Source organism: Lepisosteus platostomus, chromosome 15 (genome assembly GCF_059453375.1).
Source record: "Lepisosteus platostomus isolate fLepPlt1 chromosome 15, fLepPlt1.hap1, whole genome shotgun sequence".
NCBI lineage: Eukaryota > Metazoa > Chordata > Actinopteri > Semionotiformes > Lepisosteidae > Lepisosteus > Lepisosteus platostomus.
In genome coordinates, this window is record NC_142625.1 from 21766810 (window position 1) to 21789248 (window position 22439).

Sequence of the window (22439 nt, forward strand, 5' to 3'; positions counted from 1 at the left end):
GTGTCTTAGCCCGCTGCTACTGCCACCAGGTGGAGCTCTTATGATTACACACACCTCCAATAAGAGAGCAATTCCACTTGAGCACAAGTTCCATTTGTATTTGTTTCTCTAAATTCTTGCACTTTTCTAATACAGTATTTTTACATAAGCTCAGCACTTCCATCATAAAGTTCTATTCAGTACCCACCCAAACTAAGAGCAATCTTAGTCATTCTGTGTACATTGCAAATCTATATTACAATGAAACAACAAACAGCACATCTTGAAACTAAAGTTTGTAATAAATGCAGTAAACTTCTCTATAATATGTTTGTGTCATGCTTACAAGAACTCAAAATAATTCTTCCACAGTGATTTTGAATAGCTTAAGAACAATTAAAGCATTTTATCAAAAGGAAGTGAACAACAAATGTTTAATGTTGAACCACATTCAGCTGAATGCGTTTATACATAAAAGCTGGAAGCATTTCAATGTAAACATAGAGCTGAACTGCAATAAATATCTGGTGTTTTAATATGCAATTGTAAATATTTACCCAAATTCTCAGCGATAAGGCTGGGGATTAGATTCCTTTTTTTTCCTTTTAGTCTTTGGTCTTTAAGTTACAATACATACATGTGTAAGAGAAAAGTAATACAAAAGTAAGAGAAGTGATTCAGTAAATAAACTGCGTGCGCAATATAGAAAATTATGATAACCTACAGTACATTGCTACATCAGCTCTCTGCCTGTTTTTGCTGGCTTTGTATTTGCCAACAGTATGAAGCCGAAACAAAAGTTTAAAACCATTCAAACTGTAGTCTTTCCTGACAGGGATGGGTCACTGCAGCTTTTGTTCAATTGTATCAGTTAACAGTTGAAACAAAAAATACACTTTAAAGTGAAATCTTTTTAAGTTTAAGTTTGATACATTTTGTAAGTTTGCATTCCTATCCATAGTGGAATGAGCATCTTTAAGAAAGAAAACGGACTAATGTTTGCATTGAAGGAATAGCCATATAATCCCAGAAACTGGGATGATGATCTTTCTTTTCTCCACCAGTAAAACTGAGAACAAGATGTTTCGGAACTTCATCTACTCATAATAATGCCTCACAAGATAATAAAGGGTATGTGGCTTCTCTGTTCTTTTAAGATGGACACAGAATGTAAGCCATACTTGAACTGAACCTCGAGTCAAGAGAGATAACCATCACCATTCCAAGATACCACAAATGAAGCTCATCTCACCAAACAGCACTTTCTACATACCTATTACCTCAGTGTTTCAAAAGCTTTTGGGCGCAAAAAAATGGTGCCGTCTTTAAACAGCACCCATCAATAAAAGTGAATTTAGAAACTTCAGTTTGTTGACGTAAGAAATGTTACAAATGAGAGGAGAGTATCGGTGTGAATAACATGGCTATTCACCTTATTCCATATCCCCACAACACTCTGGATAAAGATTTAAATGCACTTCCACTTTTGTGGAAATGGGATAGACGATATAGGGTCTTTTTCTTTACCATTTTTTCTGTCTTGCTCAGATTGATATCTTTCTTGTTCTTGCGGTGACTCTGGCTGTCTTCGATGTCGATCAGGCGAATGAGGGGCATTGTTCCTCCCCCTAGCAGCAGGATGGTGAAGAGCACGATGATGATGGTGGTGGTGCCAATGAGCTGCCGTTTCTCAATTGGTTCCAGACCCAGATGGAGGCTCAGAGCATAAGGGATGGCCCCTCGCAGACCTGCAAGGCCAAGGGCATGAGAACTGGGGTCTGGCTAAGCAGCAATGGAAGTCCCCCCCCTTTCACAAAATTTGCATTGAGATCTTTACCCATTTCTCCTTGATTTTAACGAAGAGATTATGTCCCCACTACTGATGCATTTTATAAAAGGGTTTTAAGGTTTAATAAAAAGTATTGCAGTTTGAAAGTTTGTTACAGTCCGTTAAACTCTATATACTGTCCATGTAATGCTGCTATCAACAGGCTGGATTGCGTCATGCTACAAACACTCAAAGAGCAGGTCTTGTGAGCTCTTACCACTGAACCACATGATGAACATCATTTTGGGTGTGATCTTATGATCCCTGAAGAAGTTGAGAAGGAAGGACAGGGGGAAGATATTGACAGCTCGACCCACCAACACCAGCACCTACCCAGAAAATACAGTCAGAGAAGAGCAATGGAATCTAAATCACAATCAGGACCTGGACCCTGATAAGCTACCTCCAGTTCCATCCATTTAACTGTCCTCTAAGACCAAAGACATTTCCTAAAAAATGACAAATCAATCAGATTTTCCTGCTGTAGGTCACCGCCTTTAAAAAAGCCATGTTATAGAGCCTTTCTACAGGTTACTCAGATTTCAATTTTTTTTTCTCCTTTGAGCATTTAATAGAAAGTTCTTATGGTATTTTTATGAACACAAACATTTACTGATTTTCATCTGTTCAAAAATATTTTAAATATAAAAGTCTACTGAAAACATAAAATTGCACAGTTCCATCACATTTTTCATCAAGTGATGCAGAATCAAACCTCAACCACTACTATACATGAAACAGTTACACATTAAAGCATATATACTGTATGAAAGCCTTTGACTCACAAAAACATTACTTACTATGCACCAGATGACAAAGGAGATTTCAAACTTGTGAGGGAAGCTGAATACGGACATTCCCAGAAAAGCAAAAACACAGGTCTCTGCAGGGGTACAAATCACTGGAGTCACACCAAAAGTTTTCAATGTAACACATTCTTGCACAAATAGTTGCAGTATTTTACTAGTTCAAAAATCCAATTAAAAACTTGTCTGTATAAAGTGCTATGGAAGAGTTAAAAATCAAATTCACTGTACAAAATGACCACTGACAGCAATACAATCTAACTTAGATGACAAACATTTTACACCCAATATTACTGCATAGAATAAACTGATTAAGTTAAAATTAAGAAAGACTGTTAGTTGATTCCCTATGCTACCGTTTATGCTTCTCCATAGGAAAGACTTTGTTTAAGTCTTTATGCTGCTAAGCAGTTTGGAATAATGTTTAAAGGAAATAGTAAAGGAATGAAAGCAAAGCAAAAAATCTGAGTATTTTGGTAGTTCCACTTTTACAAGTCTATTTTAACAGAGGGCAATTCTGTAAAACATCCTTTTTTGGTTATACGGTCAGTGCAACTGAGACCAGAAGTCATTTCCTTCATGTAAGTGCATTACCCTCTTCTTCTGTAAATAAATGTTCCAATTGTATTGCCAGAAGAAAGACATTGCGTGTGAAAGACATGTGAGAGCAAAGAGAGCCAGCAGACAGACGTGACTGTGCTGGGGTAGGACGTACCACACATGAAAGCCACAGTGCGCAGAGTCTGCTGCATGAGAATCTGGGTCACTGGAGACAGGTTGTGGTGAGTGTAGTGAGACATCACAATCCCGGAGAACAGTATAGCCATAATCCCTGCAAGGAGTGAGGCAAGACAGCAAGACAGTGGGAGAAACAATCATTCACCAAAAAGACTTCCCCTCAATGATATAGCAGGCTTCTTTGCCTCAGTTTGCAGAGAAGCTGTACCCAAAAGCATAGCTTGCAGTACAGAAAGCCACACTAATTCAGCCACAAGGAAAAAAATGTTCTTGCTCAGTCATTTAAAAAAAAATATTTTCACACTAGTGTTTTGCTCTCCACTACGTGTAGAAAACACGTAAATAAAGACATTCTTTGCACGAGAGTAAATTAATGGGCTTTTGACAGCGATGTCTTTTTTCTGCTTTCCACACCTGTTGGCTTTTAAAACCTTCTCTTCAGCAGTAAACCCAAGAATGTGGGATTGTGACAGCTGCACCAGGAAGCAGGAGCTGCTGTTAAACACTTAGCAGAGCAAAGCACTACTTATGCTATTTAATTTAATGCTTTAAAAGTCAGTGTGGATAAGGGTGTAAACAAATCAGGAATAAGTGGACTAGGGATTACGGATGAATAATAAAGAACAATTCTGAAGGGTGTACAATATTTACACTGTACAGCAGTATTTATAAGAGTACCTGTGAGAAAAATGGCACAGCAGCAGCAAAGGGATTCAGAGATACATTGGACTCACCAGACAGCTTGATCCCCTCAGCAAGTCCATAAGGGAGGTAGGCAAAGATTATCATCATCCCAAATTCTAGAGAGGGTGTCTTCCTGAGATCAAAGTGCTTCAATGACTGGGAGAGAGAAGTAATTAAGGAATCAGCAATTGGTTGATCATTCATTTAATACTCAATGAAACAATTAATGTTAATGACACTGCCTTTCAATGGCCTAAATATGGACAGTGCTATGGAAACTCAATACATTATCAAGAATGCTATTTCACACCAAAAATGAAATTCTTCATATAATCTAGAGGCCTACATTAATGAACCCATCCATTTTCTAACCACTTTATCCAATTCAGGGTGGCGGTGGGTCTGAAGCCGCAAGGCGGTATACACCATGGAGGGGACACCAATCCACCACAGGGCACACACACACACACACACACACACACACACACACACACACACACACACACACACACACACACACACACACACACACACGTCAGGACCAATTTTCCCAGATGCCAGTTAACCAACCACAATGCCTTTCCTCCTTTCAGAAGACATGCCACATGAGCATGGGGAGAACATACAAAATCCACAAAAACAGCACCCCAGTTCCAGAACTGAACCCAGGGCCGCGAGGCAGCAATGCTAAGCACTGTGCCACCGTGCCACCACGCCACCCCATCCAGAGGACTACATTCATGGAAATCTCTCTTTCCTAAAAACATCAGTTGACACAGATCACATATTTTTTGTGAAATATTTAAGAGGGCGACAGACAGGAAGGATCAAAGCATGAAACGGGCACAACCAGCTTTCTGATGCACATTGACAGACCAAGATTTTACTTGGTTTTCTCTTATGTTCCTTTCTGTTAGGATTGCAAGACTGTGTTAGTGGAAAACCGGACCAAACCTGAACGCACTAAGTATTGCAGATTTTTTAAAAAAGCGTACGAGAGCAGAGATGAGGCCGGTGAGGGTGCCGAGCGCTGCGGAGCCGAAGAACATCTTGAGGAAGTAGCCCAGGGCCTGCAGGAAGGTCTGCCAGCCGGTGACGTTGGCGTTCTCCGAGCGAGCGAAGCCCTCGGCAGTGCTGGGTCGGGAGATGGGAGAATAAAGCAAAGGCAACACAGCAACGAGAGGGTTTGAGGAGAACGCATGGAGGAGACACGGAGCATGAAGGGGAGGCTAAAAAGTCTTTTCAAACAGAACAATTTTCTGTCACTCGACAGCGCCAACCTGCTAGTGTGTTTTCCAAAGGCTTTCAAAGCCTCACTTCACAATGTTTTAAATTATACCAGATTGCCAGGTATGCTTTCTAGTGGATGATTGAAATCCAAACAACATACAGTAGCTCCTGAAGAAAGCCTTTTGTTATTGTGCTGGTTGTTATTACTGTTAATGTTGACCGTCTTTCAGCGACACTTTCCTGCCTCACGCGGGGTCTCTTGAAACTTATTTGGCTGCAGTTGTTTTGGAAGCCTGAAAAACTGATGAAAAATTCTGGCTACACAAGAAAAGACAATAATCCTCTGCCCAGCGTTGTGAGGATAAAAAGTGTCGGCAGACAGGAACTAAGCTTCCAAGTCTCTGTAAAAGGTCACTGCCACTTCAGAAGTGCATTCATCGTCTGCAAAATATCAGACCTAAAAATGAAGTTTAATATTCATTTCTTTATTTTAAGAACAGGTAAATCTACATTCTTAATAAATATGTGACATTTTATCTGCATGCAGTGCAATTGTGCTTTTACACATGCAGAGGTACCTTGGGAATAGACGGAAATGGAGAGGCTTCCTGGAAAACCAAGTTCAAAAGCGTGATGAGACAGATTGCCCTTTAGTTGAATTTGCTCCTGTCAATTATTCTGCTCCCAAGATACAAACTCCTTTTGTCACTGTATATTAACAGGATGTCTATACTTTTTTTGGTATTCAAATCAAGGCACCCTGCGGCAAGATTCATATTGCATGACTGCAAAAAGAATAAAACTTTCTGCATTTTTATTTTGGACTTATAAACCTTCGGGGAGTATTTGGGTACTTTTACTTTTTTTTCTTTTTACTGTGCATGAGTCTATTCTTCTTTACCATCTAACATCTTTACCATCTAAGCCTTCGCAGAAAAATTAGTTACAAGTCAGAGCTAATTCAGCCTTTGGTCTGTAGAAGCTGAGCACTACCAAGTACCTTAGAATCAAGACAACAGTCCATAAAATCCATGTTTTTGTATAAATACACATGGTACCATTTGCTGCAATATGCTCCTTTGGTGCAAACTTCTGGGACAGGTTTTACTATAAATCCTTTACAGTGATAAAAAGAAATCGCTAATGCTTCAATATACCAATGTATTTAAGTACTGTATGGCAATACCCTAACTGATGTATTGGACAACACAAACTTTCCGTAGTTCAGTTGTACAGCTTTCCTATTGGACTGCATCACACTCAATACTTACAGCATGTCAAAAAGAGAAACAATATTGTTCTCTCCAAGACATTCATTGCACAAGGAAATTTCAAACTTTTAGCATATACTCTACTAGAATAGTATTCTAAACACAGTTTTACCTAAATTACCTAAATATTAAATACCTAAAGTGGACACAAGCCTTGCGCAATGCAATGCATAGATTCACTTTGTGTACCTTACGCACTGCTTAAACACCCAACCGATTGTATAATCTGATACTAACAGGGTCAATACGATTATAATTATATACAATTATGCATTATATAATCTAATAAAAAATTAGAACTAGTAATTTAATGCACATATTTCTGAATTGGACCGATGATGTCAAAGAGACCAGCACAGGTCATTAATATCAGCTTGTGTGGAATATAGAGACTTTTATTGTTGTAGTACTATACATTATTACAGTAATGACCTAGAAACCAAGGGTGTGCAGCAGTGTCCTATACACGATTTGAACCATCTCCCTCATCTCTGGTGTCAGAACCCTAACCACAACTTGCATGCTGCTGCTTGTGTGTCAAACCTGGTAGTACTGCACAGTTACTGAGCCAGTCGAGCATGCCTCAACACTGCTGGTCCAGTATGCAAGGGTCTGTCTTTGTGATGGCGATTCACTCACATTTTCAAAATTAAAGAGAAATCAGGATATGGGACTATGCAAAACATTCAGACCACATATCCTGACACAGAGTTCCAGCAGACAGCTCAAATCTGTTTACAGCTGCAGCTGCAGCAGCTGAATAATGTATGTTCTTTTTCATCAATTAATGCAGGAATAAAATGCCATTTATAAACTTCCACTTGCTTAGCTAGTATTTTCAAAATCTACTGAAGTAAAACGGCACTGCTAAGGAAATATTTTTCAGCAATTAAGCAGCAAGAATCTAGCTGTATTTGACCTTATTTATTAGAAATGAGGGTGTGCCTGTTGCCATTTCTTTTATACATTCAAGCTACAGTATGTAACATTCCTTAAACTGCTCTCATGCTCTCCTGCTCTTCACATTTGCTTTGGTTCCAAAAGGTTTACTTTGGTTTGCTGCTAAATCTCTTCAGTTTAACAACTGAAGAGTTAAAAGAATACATACACCTGAAAAAAGTTCAAAAGCCAAAAAGTTGTTTCTTCTTTCTATTTTTCACTATGAAAATAAGCTTTACTTGTTCCTTTACTGCCAACGCGTGCTGACGCAGGACCCCCTCAGACATTCATTAAATGTCAGTAGTAAAACCTCAACTTATTCCTTTACATTGTAGAGCATACAGGAAATTCTCAAACCACCAAGAAATACCTCGGTATCGTCATATGGCACATTTAACCCAAACTTCCCCACATATGCACACAAAATACACAGTTAGATTTTCTGACCAGAGTAGCAAGAAAAGAAAAGGCCCTTTTAGGAGACATGCTGACAGATTTTCTTCTTTTCAATTCCAAGAAAAAGCCAGTAAAAGTGGATAAAGCATACAAGCTGTACAATACTGTGCCTAAGAAATAATAAAAAAATGACCCTTAGCAAACATTCTTCCTAACCAGCAGGTAAAGAACTATGGCCATTTCCTATATGAGTCAGATAATAGATGGGCAGAGCACTGCCATTTCAACGGCAAATCTAAAAAACAAAAACACTGTGGATTTTAAAGCACTATCTGCAGAATCAAAAAACAGAAGCCAAGTAAAACCCGAGATGTGCGTGCCCCTGACCACAGTTCTTTGTGGAAAACAACAACAAAAAGCAAGAACAAGTGTGCAAGCCCTGCACCAGGTAAATTTCATACCTGCTGAGGCACTAGACCATTCAAGCACGTGCAGTTTAAAGACATATGTGAATCTTGAATATGGACTGCAATTACTGCAGATTGATAAGCACTGCACAGGAATTTGGTGTGAAGAAAATGAATAATGTTAATGGTAACTGTATTCTTACAAAGTATTTAATTATTAAGAATCATCTGCTTTCAAACAGAAACAAATGTTGAAAATATATGATAGGTACAAAGATGAGATGCATCTATGAATTTTTTTTTTAAATATGAACAAATTCTTCTATTTTGATTTTATATATACTCGTACAACAAAACTTGGGAAATTTCAAGAAAACAACTTTGTTAAACCTGAACACAGTAATATCACTTTAAGATTGTGCAGGTAACTGCCAAAATAAAGGACACACATGAGTAAATGAGGGATACAAAGTATTCCAGACAGGTGTGGTTCCTGAGCAAATTAAGCAATTATCATCCCATCATGCTTAGTGTCATATAAACAAATGGTGGAGAGGCCCCGTTGCCCACTGTTTTGGCTCTCAGAGCTCCAGAGACTTGTAGAATCTATGCTCAAGCACACTGATGCTGTTATGGGGGCTTGTGACAGTCCAACGCCCTATTAAAAAAATATGTTGGCATTTCCTTTATTTTGGTAGTTACCTTTACTTAATATAATTACACTTCTATACTGATTTTTTAAGTAAACTGTAGCTTTGAAAACAAAACAAATGCAAATATAGCCGTTTACAAGAAATTACATGTAAGATAGTGTTAGGTCTTTCTAGTTCACAGGAAAGAGGCTTACTTGGTCAGTACAATGGAAACGGCATCATTTAGAATGCTCTCTCCAAACACCAGCATATTGAGCACTGGGTCCACGTTCAGAGCGTTGAAGATGGCGATGGTTGCCACCGGATCCACAGCAGAGATAAGAGAACCAAAAGCGAAGCTAGAGATTAAGAAATACAGGCAGAGAGATTTCACAAACATCACAAACAAACTGCACGACTAAATGGAAAGTATTCAAAAGATTAATTTCGAATGCATTAAGTTTGTTGCATAAGGAAAAGTCCTGCTATTTAATGATACAGTATATAACTGCAGGCCTGTCAATATTTTTGTGGTCTGTAAATCTTTGGTAGCAAAGCATTAACAAAAGTGCAACTTTAAGAAAGTAATGGTAACAGTTATTTTTGTATACAAGGTCACAAAAAAGCACACTTACCTGTCTGTCATTGTCATCTTGTAAATAACATCTGCCTGTAAATTTGAAAGAAAAAGAATTGGGAAACATTTTTGCATTTAGCATTACAATAGTTTTCCTGAGATTGGAGTTACAACTAAGTGAAGAAGCTGGCAATATACTCAAATAGAATTTGCAACACTTTATTTGAAATGGTTTCTCTTCTCCTGTGTGGGACTGTAGATATCACTAATGCAAAACATAATACAGGTGTTAAAGCACTTAAGTCTTACTAGTTCGAACAAAACAAATGCAGTTTTTTTGCATTAAAAAATACTTCTTTTCGATGTAGCATCGATGCCTGTTCTGTTAAAAATAGCATAGTTGCCCACCAATAAATGCTAAAACAATGTAACATGGAGAAACCGGTAAAACCAGTTTATTTTTCTTTAAAAATGCCTTCACTGGAAAGCCTAAACCTAAATATCAGTTCTCTGTAAAAATAAAGCAAACATGTTCAAGGTTCAAGGAATTTATGAGACGCGTCAGAAAAGTAAACTAAAATAAAAGTATTTCTAAATGACAGCACCTGTCCAAGGAAGTAGATGCCTCCTCCCACAATGAAGGCTGATATGGCTGTGCCAATCACAGCAAAAAGGGTGATGGAGCCAATATTCTGAAAAAAGTTCCCCTGGAAAGAAAGTGAGCGCAAAATGTGATTTGGAAATATGTCCCAAAAAATACAAGAAACAAAAAGAATTAGGAATAATGTAATAATCCATAAGTAATAATTCAACATGGGTTGCTTTATTTTTAGTGTACAAGAATAGGTCTGTCAAAGGAACATCCAGCTGGCACAGCAAGCATCACCTAAATGTCACACAAAGGACCATCTGATAAAAGTGAAATATTCAGATCCTTCATGCAAATTGTCCTCTTTACCTTATGGAGTGAATATCCTGATTCAAATATAATCGGTGGCAGTAACAGAAGAAAGAACATGTTTGGTCGAAACATCTCCTCTTCCTACAAATAGACAGACAGAATTCCATTACTTTTCAGTTCCTTTAAATGTACAGCCTATAGCATAAATCTGCAGTATTGGGCATAGGTCACTAAGAACTCACAGGTCTCCACAGTTACCTTAGCTGAATTAAAAACGTCATTATGTGTGAGACTTTTACTAGGGCCTTCAATTAAACTCGGAACCTATTCAACTGATCAGCACTTGTTAAGGAGCTCATTTAAAAGATATTGCTTTGTAACAAAAATTATTGACTTCTTAAAAAATCTAGATACATGTAGTGCTTGAGAGGAAAAACCTATGTAGCAAAGACACATTTAAAAAAAAAGATAAAATGTTGTGCATTACCTTGAACCAACATCATGGCATTCATTTTAAAGTAAATTTGGCATTTATTCAAAGGCTGGCTATTACATTTGAGATTCTAAAATTCCAGGTGGGACATTAACAGTGTTTAATCAGTTTTTTTAAAGTACCAGAATGTTTGCATGTTACAAGATGTATCTTTTTCTATACAAAATGTTTCTATATGTAGCTTTTATTCAAGAGCAGTAGTGTCACAACAAAAATGAGGCATTTACTTAAGGCAGGTTTGAATCAATCAAGGTAGGAGTTAAATTAAAAGAACATTTTTAAAAAATAACTAAACACTGATTAATGAAAAAAAAAGGTTAGGTTAGGCTTCTGCTAACCTTATCCTTAAGACTTTGCATGCACTATAAGAGTCAGGGAAGAAGACAGCACAGGGAAGGTGGACACACCTTCAAATTAATCACTGGTGGCACACTGTAAAACAGTGCTAACAGCTTCTCAAAACATTTACACCTTTAGCTAATAGATGCTCCAGTAGTAATGCAAGTTGCCAGCTAGTGCCCCATTACAAATCCCTGTTATTATATATGATGGCCTGTGACATCAGAGGATTTATCAGCACGCACAAGTTCCACCCAAGCTGCAGAGATAGGAGGTGACCTGACAATAGCTGTCCTCCCTGACCTACATATCCTGTTACTGAAAGCTATTCACATGCATCACTACATCAGATCAGCTTCTGCCAGTGAGGAATGGTGGCTCATCCTTACTACTTGTTTAGCCAACCCCCCCAATGTGCAGAATTATGAAGCACAAAGAGCCAAGGAAGCCAAAAACCCAGCCCAAACCTGCTTCTACTACTCCCATAGTCCATACTTCTAGGAATAAATTACCAGTTAAGAGACCTGATGAATTCTATACACAGGGCACAATGTCTTACAGCTAATCTGCAAGGATTCCCTGCTACCGTGCCATGAAATGTATTATCTAACGACATTCATTTTAGGCTGAATTCTGGGAAATATTGAAGAATCTATTAATAGCACTTCACATTGGCGTTATTTAAAATATTTCCGACAATAGAGAACTGGTGTAATTTGAAAACAATGGCACTGATATATTTAAACTAATCTACTTTCTTTTGTATCCTTTTTTGCTTGAAAGATTCGTGAGGCTGACTTACTGGACATGTCACGACAAAAGCATACACAAAGAGCAGTACCAGAAATGCAGATTGATTTAATGACATAATGAATCAGATAAGATTAAAAGGATTCAAGGACACAAAGGATTTGGCAAGAGAGGTATGACTGCAGAGCCGCCTTAAGATACAATCTAATTACACAGTGAGAGTGAAATACTGAAATTATAAGGAATCTTAAGTCAAATCCATAAAACCTCTATTTGGCAGATAATGCATGGTTGTCTTGAGAAGCACAAGACAAACGTTCATCATCTATCCTGGCTATTACAACCTTTGTATCAGGTCTAAAACTAGTGGAGAATGCGAGACACCCAATTCAAACCAACACACCATTATCATCATTACTATCTCAATCAATGGTGGTTCTGCAAGAAGAATGGAATAGAACAGGGCTGCAGCTATTTCAAAACCTTGAAGAATACAGCCCTGTTCTGTTCAATTAGTTCTTGTTAATCACAAAGGTTTAAAATTGTATTTGGTGGAGGTTCCTAGCTGATTGGTCAGTGACTGTGCAGGTACTGGAAAAGAAATAAGTGTGCACAACATCCAGAATTATTATTTGGACATATATGTAGTGGTGGGATAAGTAACTTTTAAAAAGTAATTTGTTGCAAGAAGGGATTTTTTTTCCCAAAGAATAAGATGTTGGGGAAAATTGGTCTTCATTTTCCATCCTAATTTCTTTTAAAAAGTATTATGAATATTTTATATATTTTTTTAATTTACTCAACTTGAAAATTACACAAGCTTGTAACTGTGAAGGACTGCACTTTAAAAGTCACTTTCACCATCACTGTCTTTAGGTTTGTCAATGTAGCACACAGCAAGGCTGACTTTGAATATCACCTCCAATGATGCCAAAAGTAGTCACAAATAAATTGCAGTAGTTAGTTAATCTAAAAAAAAATTAAATTCAGCATTACTTTTAGCTAGTTCATATTCTGCACATAGGGAAAGGATTTTGTTCAACAAAATCAACAGGTTTAGCCTACTCACAAAGCACAGATAAACTCATATTATAAATTCGTGAAGCTCAATTGATAAATGTGTGTTATATACTATGTGCTTTCAACTACTGCTGGCTGCTTTCAAACCCTCTCTTGCTAATCTGAACATGTTATTTATTTGCACTTTTCTTTGGCTAAAAGATATAAAGGTATATATAAAGATATATATATAAACCACTGTGAATGTAACAGACAGTATTCAGCACTCATAAACAGACAAATACGGCATACAAGATGGTATTGATTGTGGCACTGGGTGCTTTCTGCACAATTTGTGTTTTCTTCAGGAAATTGTGGTGGTGGGAAAGTCATTTCAATGTGTTATTCAAAGAAACTCAATCTGACCTGCTCTGGAAATATACAAAACTAACTTGTTAGTGAATGGGCTTTTGCAGTTACTGGAATCAGTGACTCAGCACAGGGCTCAGTGCTTCAAACAATAGTTTGTTCTCTCAATATAATGAGGAGAGACCCTGCATCAGTGATCTGCAAGCTCGAGAATGTTAATTAGTGCCTGTGGATGTATTCAAATAATTGGAAAAGGAGGCAAAAGAGGCAGATGGTAAATGAGGCTTTCTGCAATATGATGAAGGCCAACAGCACTTTTTGACAGTTATGAATCTCTGAAGGCACACTGTTTGCTGTCAGAATGAAGCAATGAAATGATGAAAATACACAGTAAATATGCTTATGAAATGATGGGTATATAAACATTACAATTTCATTTTCTACTAACAAAACTTTCAAACTTTTTTCCCCCATAAGGAATGGCATTTAAGAATTCATTAATACTATCACAAAGTTGAAGTTAACAAAGCTGCCTTCTTCAAAGGAACATTTTGCAAGAGATTTTGCTCTATTCTACGTTAAGAATTTAGTAAAAATTTAATTTAAGAGTAAAGAAAAAATGATTTATAAAGGCAACATTATTATTACTGACTGCTAATAACTGCACCAGCAACGCAGTTTAGGAAACTAGAAGCCCAAGAGGGAGAGCTTGAGCCATGTAACCTCTACCAACCCCGTACCAATGTTGGTTTATGATGGATCGGCTAATGATAATATAATCTAGAGTTGTGTTATCAAAGTCTCAACACAACTGTTGTTCACATTGACAGAGAATTGCCCAGCTGACTTCATTCCACCAAACCTTGCCAGCGTTCATGCAACACAATGCCACTCTTAAAGATGCCGAGTCCCAAAGTCTTGACTCGAATCAGTAACCTCCAGGTTATATCTCCAACCTTGCAGTCTAATCATGGCCTCATTTAAACAACAGCAGTCCTCATGCTGCCAGTTTAATCTTGTCCAACAAGGTCAACTAGCTGTTTCACAGTATCATGACTCTGGATGTCTGCAATGAAATGGTTTTGACTTTTTTGACAACATTTTGCTAGAGCAAACACCTTTTGCTTTCAAACATGTCTTCCTGCATGATTTAAATGACACACAAATCAACCCATGAAAATGAACCACCTTCTGCAAGTACAGTGGTTCACTGTACTCTTTATAACTGGAGAACTTTCCTGTTTATCTGTGCTGATTGCTCCCAAACACACAGTGTTAACTGCCTGCTCCGATACTGAATTTCAAAACTGAAAGGAAACATCACCCCTTGCAGTACTGCACACCAATGCAAACAAGTCATGGCAGACAGATCCTCCACTTACTCTGAATTTGCATACAAGCTAAACTGAAGCCAGACCTGTACAGGTAAATTTCTTTCAAACAAATAGTTTTTCAGGGTGGCAACCAGTAATCTTTATACATTTTTTGTTATAAACAATTAACCTACAAACCTACCTTCCAATTTGCCAGCTCTTGGAATTCTATAATCTTTATGAAAGCACCCATTAGGATACCTGAAACAAAATGAAAAATTAGTAAAGGGGATTACAAAAGTGTCCGCAGTAATAAGACAAATTACCATTATTAAAATTATTTTCAGGGACTATTCTGGTTTATAGCCTACATACACAGATGAGGCACAAAGATGAGATGTTAAATATTTTCAGATACACTGTAGAAGGTACTTGCTACAGAATAATTTTCCATTTCCAGTAAAGGATGTTGCTTTCAATATGAAAAGCAATCTCTAGAGCAAATTAAGCTACCACTGTAATCTGCACACCTAAAAAACAAATACAGATTCAACATCAATGGCACTGCAAATAAAATATACATATAACTGCTTATTTCAATAATAAAATCTATAGTGATTGTATTGCATCTTAGCCTAAACAGGATTTTAATGACTAATTGTTTCTGACAGGAAGGAGAAAACAACAGTTTCAGCTTTCAGCATCAGGGAAAAGAGTTAATTAGTTTCTGTGGAAAGACAGGGTACTGTAGGTAGCCAGAGGCCACAGAGCAGGGGCAGGAAGGAAGAAAAACTGAATTCAATAGAATCAAAAACTTTAGTTATCTGCATAGATCTTCCATTCAGTCGATCTGTAGATACAAAGGAAGCCTATGCACATTGGAGTCATCAACAGACCAAAGTTGAAATTACACACAAAAACACTTTGAAGGGGAAAGAAAGGAAAGAGCTGTCCAGTAGTAAAAGGAAATTACTACAGTGTTACTTGTCATCCTTTTTCCATACAAAATAGATCTCCAGTCTTGGTCCTGGGCAGCTCCTATCTTGTATATGTCTTAAATGTCTCCCTAAGTCACCTGTTTCTAAAGACTGAAAATACTTGATAAATTAAGTAAATAACATGTTCAAATAAGGGGACGCTGGTTCTTGAGGGCTGAATGACATTCATATTTTTTGTACCAAGTTTTATCTCCACATAACTTAATTGAACTACCTTCTTAATTGATCACGATTACATTGTTCAAGTTTTAAAAAATTAATGAAGCAAAGCTTAACTATACAGCCTGCCAGGACTGCGCTTTTGCAGGAACAGGGCTGGAGACCCCTTAGAGTAATTGGTATATTGTAGTCAGCACATATTTCTCACAACAAGGTCAGCACAATTTAGGAAGGAGAACTGAAGGAAATACTTCATAAAGACGGTGGTGGGAGTCTACTGAGCTATGTTGTTGAAGTCAAAGCATCACTTTTTTTAACAAACAACTGGATGAAACCCTCAGGTTATCTTGCTACGAAAAAGCAATCATCAAGTAATCATGTTACGTGAGATATAAGGTGCCCCCTTGTTTGCAAACAATCATAATCAATATCATAATGAAGGATGTTTAACATGGGAGAGGGGCCAGAGTTAGCCTCACTGACCGCCTACTGTACCTGAAGAGGTGTACTCTACACACCACAATCAGATGTCATAAGAGTTATTCATGGATGAATATCTGAATATCAGTTACACTGAAGACCATTGTCAAAAGAGGTACAATTAAAATAATTCTGTCACTTACCAAGAGAAACAACTGCAACACTTTCTGGCAAGAAATGCAGTTTATACTTAATAAGAAGATGCACCAATATGATGCAAATACCTAAAAGGACAAAAGGAAATGGAACATTAAGACAAGGATACCAAATGCTCATTCATCAACACCTGAACTCTTGATAAAAATAAACATATTAGCATATGTTTAGCTCAGCCTTAGAACTTCAAAATTGTGGTCCATGTTTTTGTGTCCATGAGTCATACAGTCCTGAGTAAAAATATGTGAACCCCATTGATTTTTCACATATTTTAAAACCAAAAATGTTATGAGATCTCAATCTAAGGCCTAACACTAGATAAAGTTAACTTGATGCACGAAAAGACACATAACTTGATACTCTTTCAACATGTATTTTCCTCACATGATGCAAGATCAATATTCAGGTGTGAAAAAGTATGTGAACTTTCAGGTCCAGTGACTGGTGACTCTCTCTTGTGCAGCAAGAATTTCAACAATTTGTTTCCTGTAACCACCAATTAACTCCCTCACATTGCCATTGAGGAAGTCTGGCTTTTCCTCCTTACAAAAAAAGTCTTTAGCCTGGTGACACCTGAGGGCTGCCTTGCACGGACAGATCACTTCAGGCCCTGCCCCAGCGTTTCGATGCATTTTATGTCCAGACTCTGACTGGGCCATTGTAAAACTGGGAATTTCTTCTTCTGCAGCTGTTCCAATGTAGAACTGATCTTCTTTTAAGGATATCTTCTTGCTGCATGACTCCCCTTCAGTTCAGCTTCAGGTCATGGATGAGTGGGCTGACATTCTCCTTTAGAATCTTTTGCTACTATGCAGAATTCATTGCAAAGCAGACTTGACAGCTGGGCAGAGGGTCTTCTGCTCAAAATCAGTGCTTGGTTTTTGCTAAACATAACATTTCTCACTGAAGCCAAAGGGTTCTGTCCAGAGAACACTGTTCAAGAAGCCCTGTGGATCATCTATATGCTCTTTGGTGAGCTTCAGGCAGGCAGCAGGCATGTTTTTCCTTTTGGAGGCCAGTGGTGTTCTCCTTGTTATTCTTCCATGCACTCCAGTCTTGCTCAGTCATTGTCTGATGAGTCCTAAGCACTCACTTTAGCCAGTTATGCACTTCCTTGGATGTAACTCTGGTATTTGTTTATAACTTCCCTGATGACTTTCCAGTTGGTTATGGGAGAGCTTTTGGCAGGATGACTGCTCCATACACTTCTCTTTAGAAGACAGCTGACATATAATTAATCAGGTTATTTTATCTCCATCTTAGACAGAAATACAAACCAGGAAAAAGACGATTAAATGTTATACAGTATATACTGCACTGCTTTCACATTAAAGAAATAAAGTAATTTTTCCTCACATAAACAGGTCTATTTCTAAGCCACATCTGTTAAACCTTTTACAATTAATTAGGACTATTATCCCTTCAAATTACGTTAAAATTAGCATCAGTGCAGAACAGTTCTAAACACAGAGTTTAGTTGCTACTGGGCAACAGAGCATTTCTTTTTCCACTTAAGTTAGCAAGTCCACAGATTCCACAACTGTAAAACAGAGAACTCGCTGAACAACACCTACTTCTCAAAATCCTACTATACTGTACCATAGTCAAGACATGTGCAGTCATCAAAGTTCATTATTTCACTCAGTTGAAGAGCAGAGAAATGGTCAAACACATTGGTAGAACAACACAAACATCAATCGCTCCATGTGCATTTTATTCTGTGAGCAAACATTTGGGTTTTAGATCACTAACAGAACTTACCTGCACCTAATTGTAAAACTGCTTCATACTTTACGAACTGTGTTTCTTGTCTTCTCTTTACAGCATGGAATAAACCTCATGTGTGCACTAAATAACTGGACACGTGAATGAGAATGGAAAGCAAGTGAACTAACAAGAGGGTGTCCATGGAAAATGAGATCCTGTCCAAATTACAAACCATATCTCCACATTAATATTAAAGCAAAATACTGTAGTAGATTACTTACACATGGATTAGTCAGTACTCAGCACTGGTAATAGTGTAAGCATAATTATTAACATTTTAACATCCATCAGTCCAGGAACTTGGCAAATTTGTAACTTATTTTTATGCCATGCTAACACAATCAATTCTGTATAAGCACAGTGAAACTGTGAAAGGCAGGAATAAACATGCACATAAAACAACAAATTCAGTGATTCTGTATGTTTTGAGCTGGAGTGAGTAGAGTCAAAACCGTTTGAAATGTGAAAGTGTATAATTGGCTACTATAATAGTCCAAGCTCGGCATATGAATTATAAGCAGTCCCACCTATACCGCCAGACATGACAATAGATTACAACACTTGAGTCTGACTCCTGAGAGACATACAGTACCTGCTGTTCATGCTTAGGATTCCAAAGTGCGCTTTTTATATATGCAGGCTCTTCACAATGCTTATTTTTGAGGCTCAAATTATATGACAATACATCTTAATGTATATTACAAGAAATATTGCAGTTGAATGCAAAAATACTTTCAATAATAATACACACAATAATACACACTCTAAAAGAAATCATTATGCTTTTATATAAGATTCACAATTATAGGGCCCTCTATAATACACAACATACATAGAAATTAGATTTTCAATTTGCACAGTTTTAGAACTATCTGCTATTTTCCCAGTTGTGTACATTACTTTTTTTTTATTTTACTAACTGGTCAAGAGTGCACAAGCAGAACTTTAAAACGTACTGGGTAAATACAGTCTTGCAGATTCCAGGGAGTTACATTTTACACTTGACTGAGGGAAACATTTCAAACGTCTATAGTTTACCTTTACCTGTGTTTGTAATAGTTGAGGAAAATTGTGTTGCAGCTATCAGAAATGGCTCCCAAGTCTAGATAAGGCTTTATTGATCCTGAAGGGAAATTGAGGTGTTACAGGAGCCCAGCCCATGACAAGCAAAAGAATGTATATGAATATAGCCTGCTGGAACATCAATGACTGGAATATGAACTACAGAACCACAGTCTAGTACAGAAATACAGCCTATATCATACATATAATTTCATATACTGTATGCATTACAATTGTTCATTGGGTACTTACATTAAATTATGTGATGCTATTCCTAAATTCTACAGTGTAGACTCTGGGGGTTATTTTCCTAGTCAGTATTAATCTGGTGGACCATGTTCTAGTGGTCCAGATTTACTGATGTGATCTTGCCCCACCCCTCTTATGGGACTCACCAATCACAAGCAGGCTGAAAAAAATGGTCATCCCACTGGACTGCTCTTCCTCCTGGGCCTGGACCCCTGTCTGCACTGGCAGGATGGGCTTTGGAGGTGTGGGAGGCACTGGGGTCGTTGTCTTGGCAACAGCAGTGGTGGCATGAATTGAATCATTACCAGCATTTTCTGTTTCATTCAGCCTGCAAAGGAAACACCAGAGGAAAAATAACAACGTATCTTGAACACAATTCTAAACTTTCTTATTTTTATTTTCCCCCCCCCATCTGGGATAAAATGCCAATGATGCTGTAAAGGACCTACTGTGGGAAGCAGTCACTCATTCCAAGTGTTCAAGTTTCTTTTACCCATTTACAGGATTTAGCTCCAAACCTGCATTCATGTACAGTGTACTGTACTGTGCAATTGATAATACTGAATTCTCACTAGTCTTTAGTATAAGACTCACTAAACAAACTTCTGCCAATTGCCATTCAGAAACTCACATTTGTGACTTTCACACACTTTAAAAGTGAGAGTTTTGAAGTGGTTGTGCACAGCAAGACCATGTGACTGAGTGGATTCCAGTCTGAATGGACAGCAGTTTGACATAAATGTGCTTAGTAGGTTATAACCTTGAGCAACATGGATTAATACAATTTTTAAACCATTTGAAACGTGTTTGTACATGACTTTAAACCAATTGACTTGTAAATCTTACACACAACGAATGTTGTATTTCAATATCTATAAACAGTATGTAAAATACATAATAAGAGTGTTCAAATTTGTGGGTGCATAGTAATAATGACACTATATGCTTAAAAGAAGAAGCAATAGAATAGTGTAATTTTTTGCTTTTCAATTATTTGATTTCACCTTTTACTCCATTATTTACACTCTTCCTTACCAAAGGAGGAAATTGTGACATAGGTTAACCACTAAAGTTTGTAACCCGCTGAAGTGAAACTTGACTAAGACACTCCAATCATTTTGAATTTGATTATCAAACCCCATCATTGTTTTCTATTTAAAAATAGACCATTTGTCAACCCAAGCATCACACAGATACAATTACCAAGATTTTTAAAATAATTTACTAAGACTCAATAAGCATAAGTAAGCACAAAGTCTGATAGCATTGTATAATTTAAGAATTACAGAACCATTTTAATCAGCATGTGTTTGTAGATGGATTTAAGAGCACCTGAATATACTGGATAAATCTGAGTGAATATGGGTCTGTTATACAAATTTAATGCTTCAGGTAAATTTTCCCTATTGCATATAAATTATAATTGTGACAGAGTTTGCACTTAGATGATTAGGGACTAATTAACCTATCCTTAATTGACATGTTAATGTTATGATGATTCATGCTGGATGCTGGATTTGATGGATTTGCAAAATATGTTCTAAGTAATGCTGATCTTATTCACTTGTAATGGAGGTATTATGCCTAAAAATAATATAATAGCGACGTTTTTTATCTCTTTCAGTTGTGATTATCTTGATGAATTTTTACACAAATGTCAGTTTTAAATATGAGATGCTGGGACTGTATTTTGCCCCAATCTGAACCTAGATCCTTTATTATATACTTGCTCTCACACAGTTCTTTCATGCAGACTTTTCACTGTATGACATTTTCAATGAAATATAACATATCCTTACGGATTTAAAATTGTGTTTGATAGGCTATATTGTAAGTTTCATTCCATTGATAGAAGCACAAAACAAAAGTTTAACAGATTTTCAGATGACTATTGCAAATGAAGCAGTTAACATTTCAATTAACCAAGGAAAACAACTGCAATCAGTTGTGTTGAGGCATCTTTCAAGGTTCTTCAACATGGGTATGAAGCTGTAAACCTGAAACACAACTACTAAGATGTAAATTGTGGAGAACACTTCCTCATTGAGCTGTAGTAAATTATATATGACCAAATACTTAGAATTGTTTTGCATATTACTGTAAAACTGCTCAACTGTCATTAGCTGTATGCGCCTGGGTATCAGCCCAAACTGATTCACTGTCCACAACAGGTGTCTCACACTCGGTTCATGGAGAGCCTGAAGTCTTCTGTTTATTGGTCCATCTGAGCATATACAGTACTTACAAAGCTGGTTTAATTATTTAATTAACTGTATAAATGTAATACTTCTAACCAGGGTCTTAGGTGTTTCATAGGTATCTTTATTAATAAGAAAGTGAATGTTTTAAATCAATTGCAAACAACCTTAAGACAAAATGCTAAATGCCGTATATTTAAGACAATAATTGGGTTTAAGTGTTTAATTGACTAGTCAGTAAATTAAAGACAATAAGCCCCCCACGTCTACCCACAACACCAATCTGAAATACTGTATACAGTAAGTGAAACTGAACTCAAGACGAAAATGAAGGTAGCAGCAATACAAGAGAAGATAAAGCTACCTGATGGACTCTTCCAGGGACGCTTTTCCTTGCACATTTTGATTTCTGTCTGGATCCCTCTCTTCACCTCTTTGATTACCACCTGTCGTATCACCAGCTTTACGAACACCATTCCTTGTATCGTCTTCAGCTCTAGCATGCACAGATATATCTTGCCTGTTTAAGCCGTGTGACAGACAAGATACCGACAGCAGCAAATAAAGGCAAGTTGCCCCTTTACGGCGCAACTGTTTTACAACACGCATCGCTGACGCTTTTATTTAAAATACATTTTTTAACTGTAAAACGGGCTCCGAAACCATTTTATACCCACTTATGCATATACCACATCACCACTCCAACTTCCTGTTTAGCC

The 22439-nt window shown here is 37.3% G+C and overlaps 1 protein-coding gene across 2 annotated transcripts in view; it reads right to left on the reverse strand.

The window, feature by feature from the left end:
• The window catches only part of slc9a8 (solute carrier family 9 member 8), a 31318-nt gene extending 8879 nt beyond the window's left edge, over window positions 1-22439 (reverse strand). For both annotated transcript variants that reach the window (XR_015926649.1, XM_088607604.1), the window contains exons 1-14: window positions 22085-22439; window positions 19669-19850; window positions 16432-16512; window positions 14854-14912; window positions 10446-10529; window positions 10093-10194; window positions 9546-9580; window positions 9126-9269; window positions 5031-5169; window positions 4086-4191; window positions 3329-3445; window positions 2608-2690; window positions 2025-2136; window positions 1507-1727 (exon numbers count right to left, since the gene is read on the reverse strand). Coding sequence is in view for 1 of the 2 variants with exons in the window: in XM_088607604.1 (XP_088463730.1) it covers window positions 1507-1727; window positions 2025-2136; window positions 2608-2690; window positions 3329-3445; window positions 4086-4191; window positions 5031-5169; window positions 9126-9269; window positions 9546-9580; window positions 10093-10194; window positions 10446-10529; window positions 14854-14912; window positions 16432-16512; window positions 19669-19850; window positions 22085-22329 (1710 nt within the window). In the remaining variant the exon portion in view is untranslated. The remainder of the gene's footprint in view (window positions 1-1506; window positions 1728-2024; window positions 2137-2607; window positions 2691-3328; window positions 3446-4085; window positions 4192-5030; window positions 5170-9125; window positions 9270-9545; window positions 9581-10092; window positions 10195-10445; window positions 10530-14853; window positions 14913-16431; window positions 16513-19668; window positions 19851-22084) is intronic.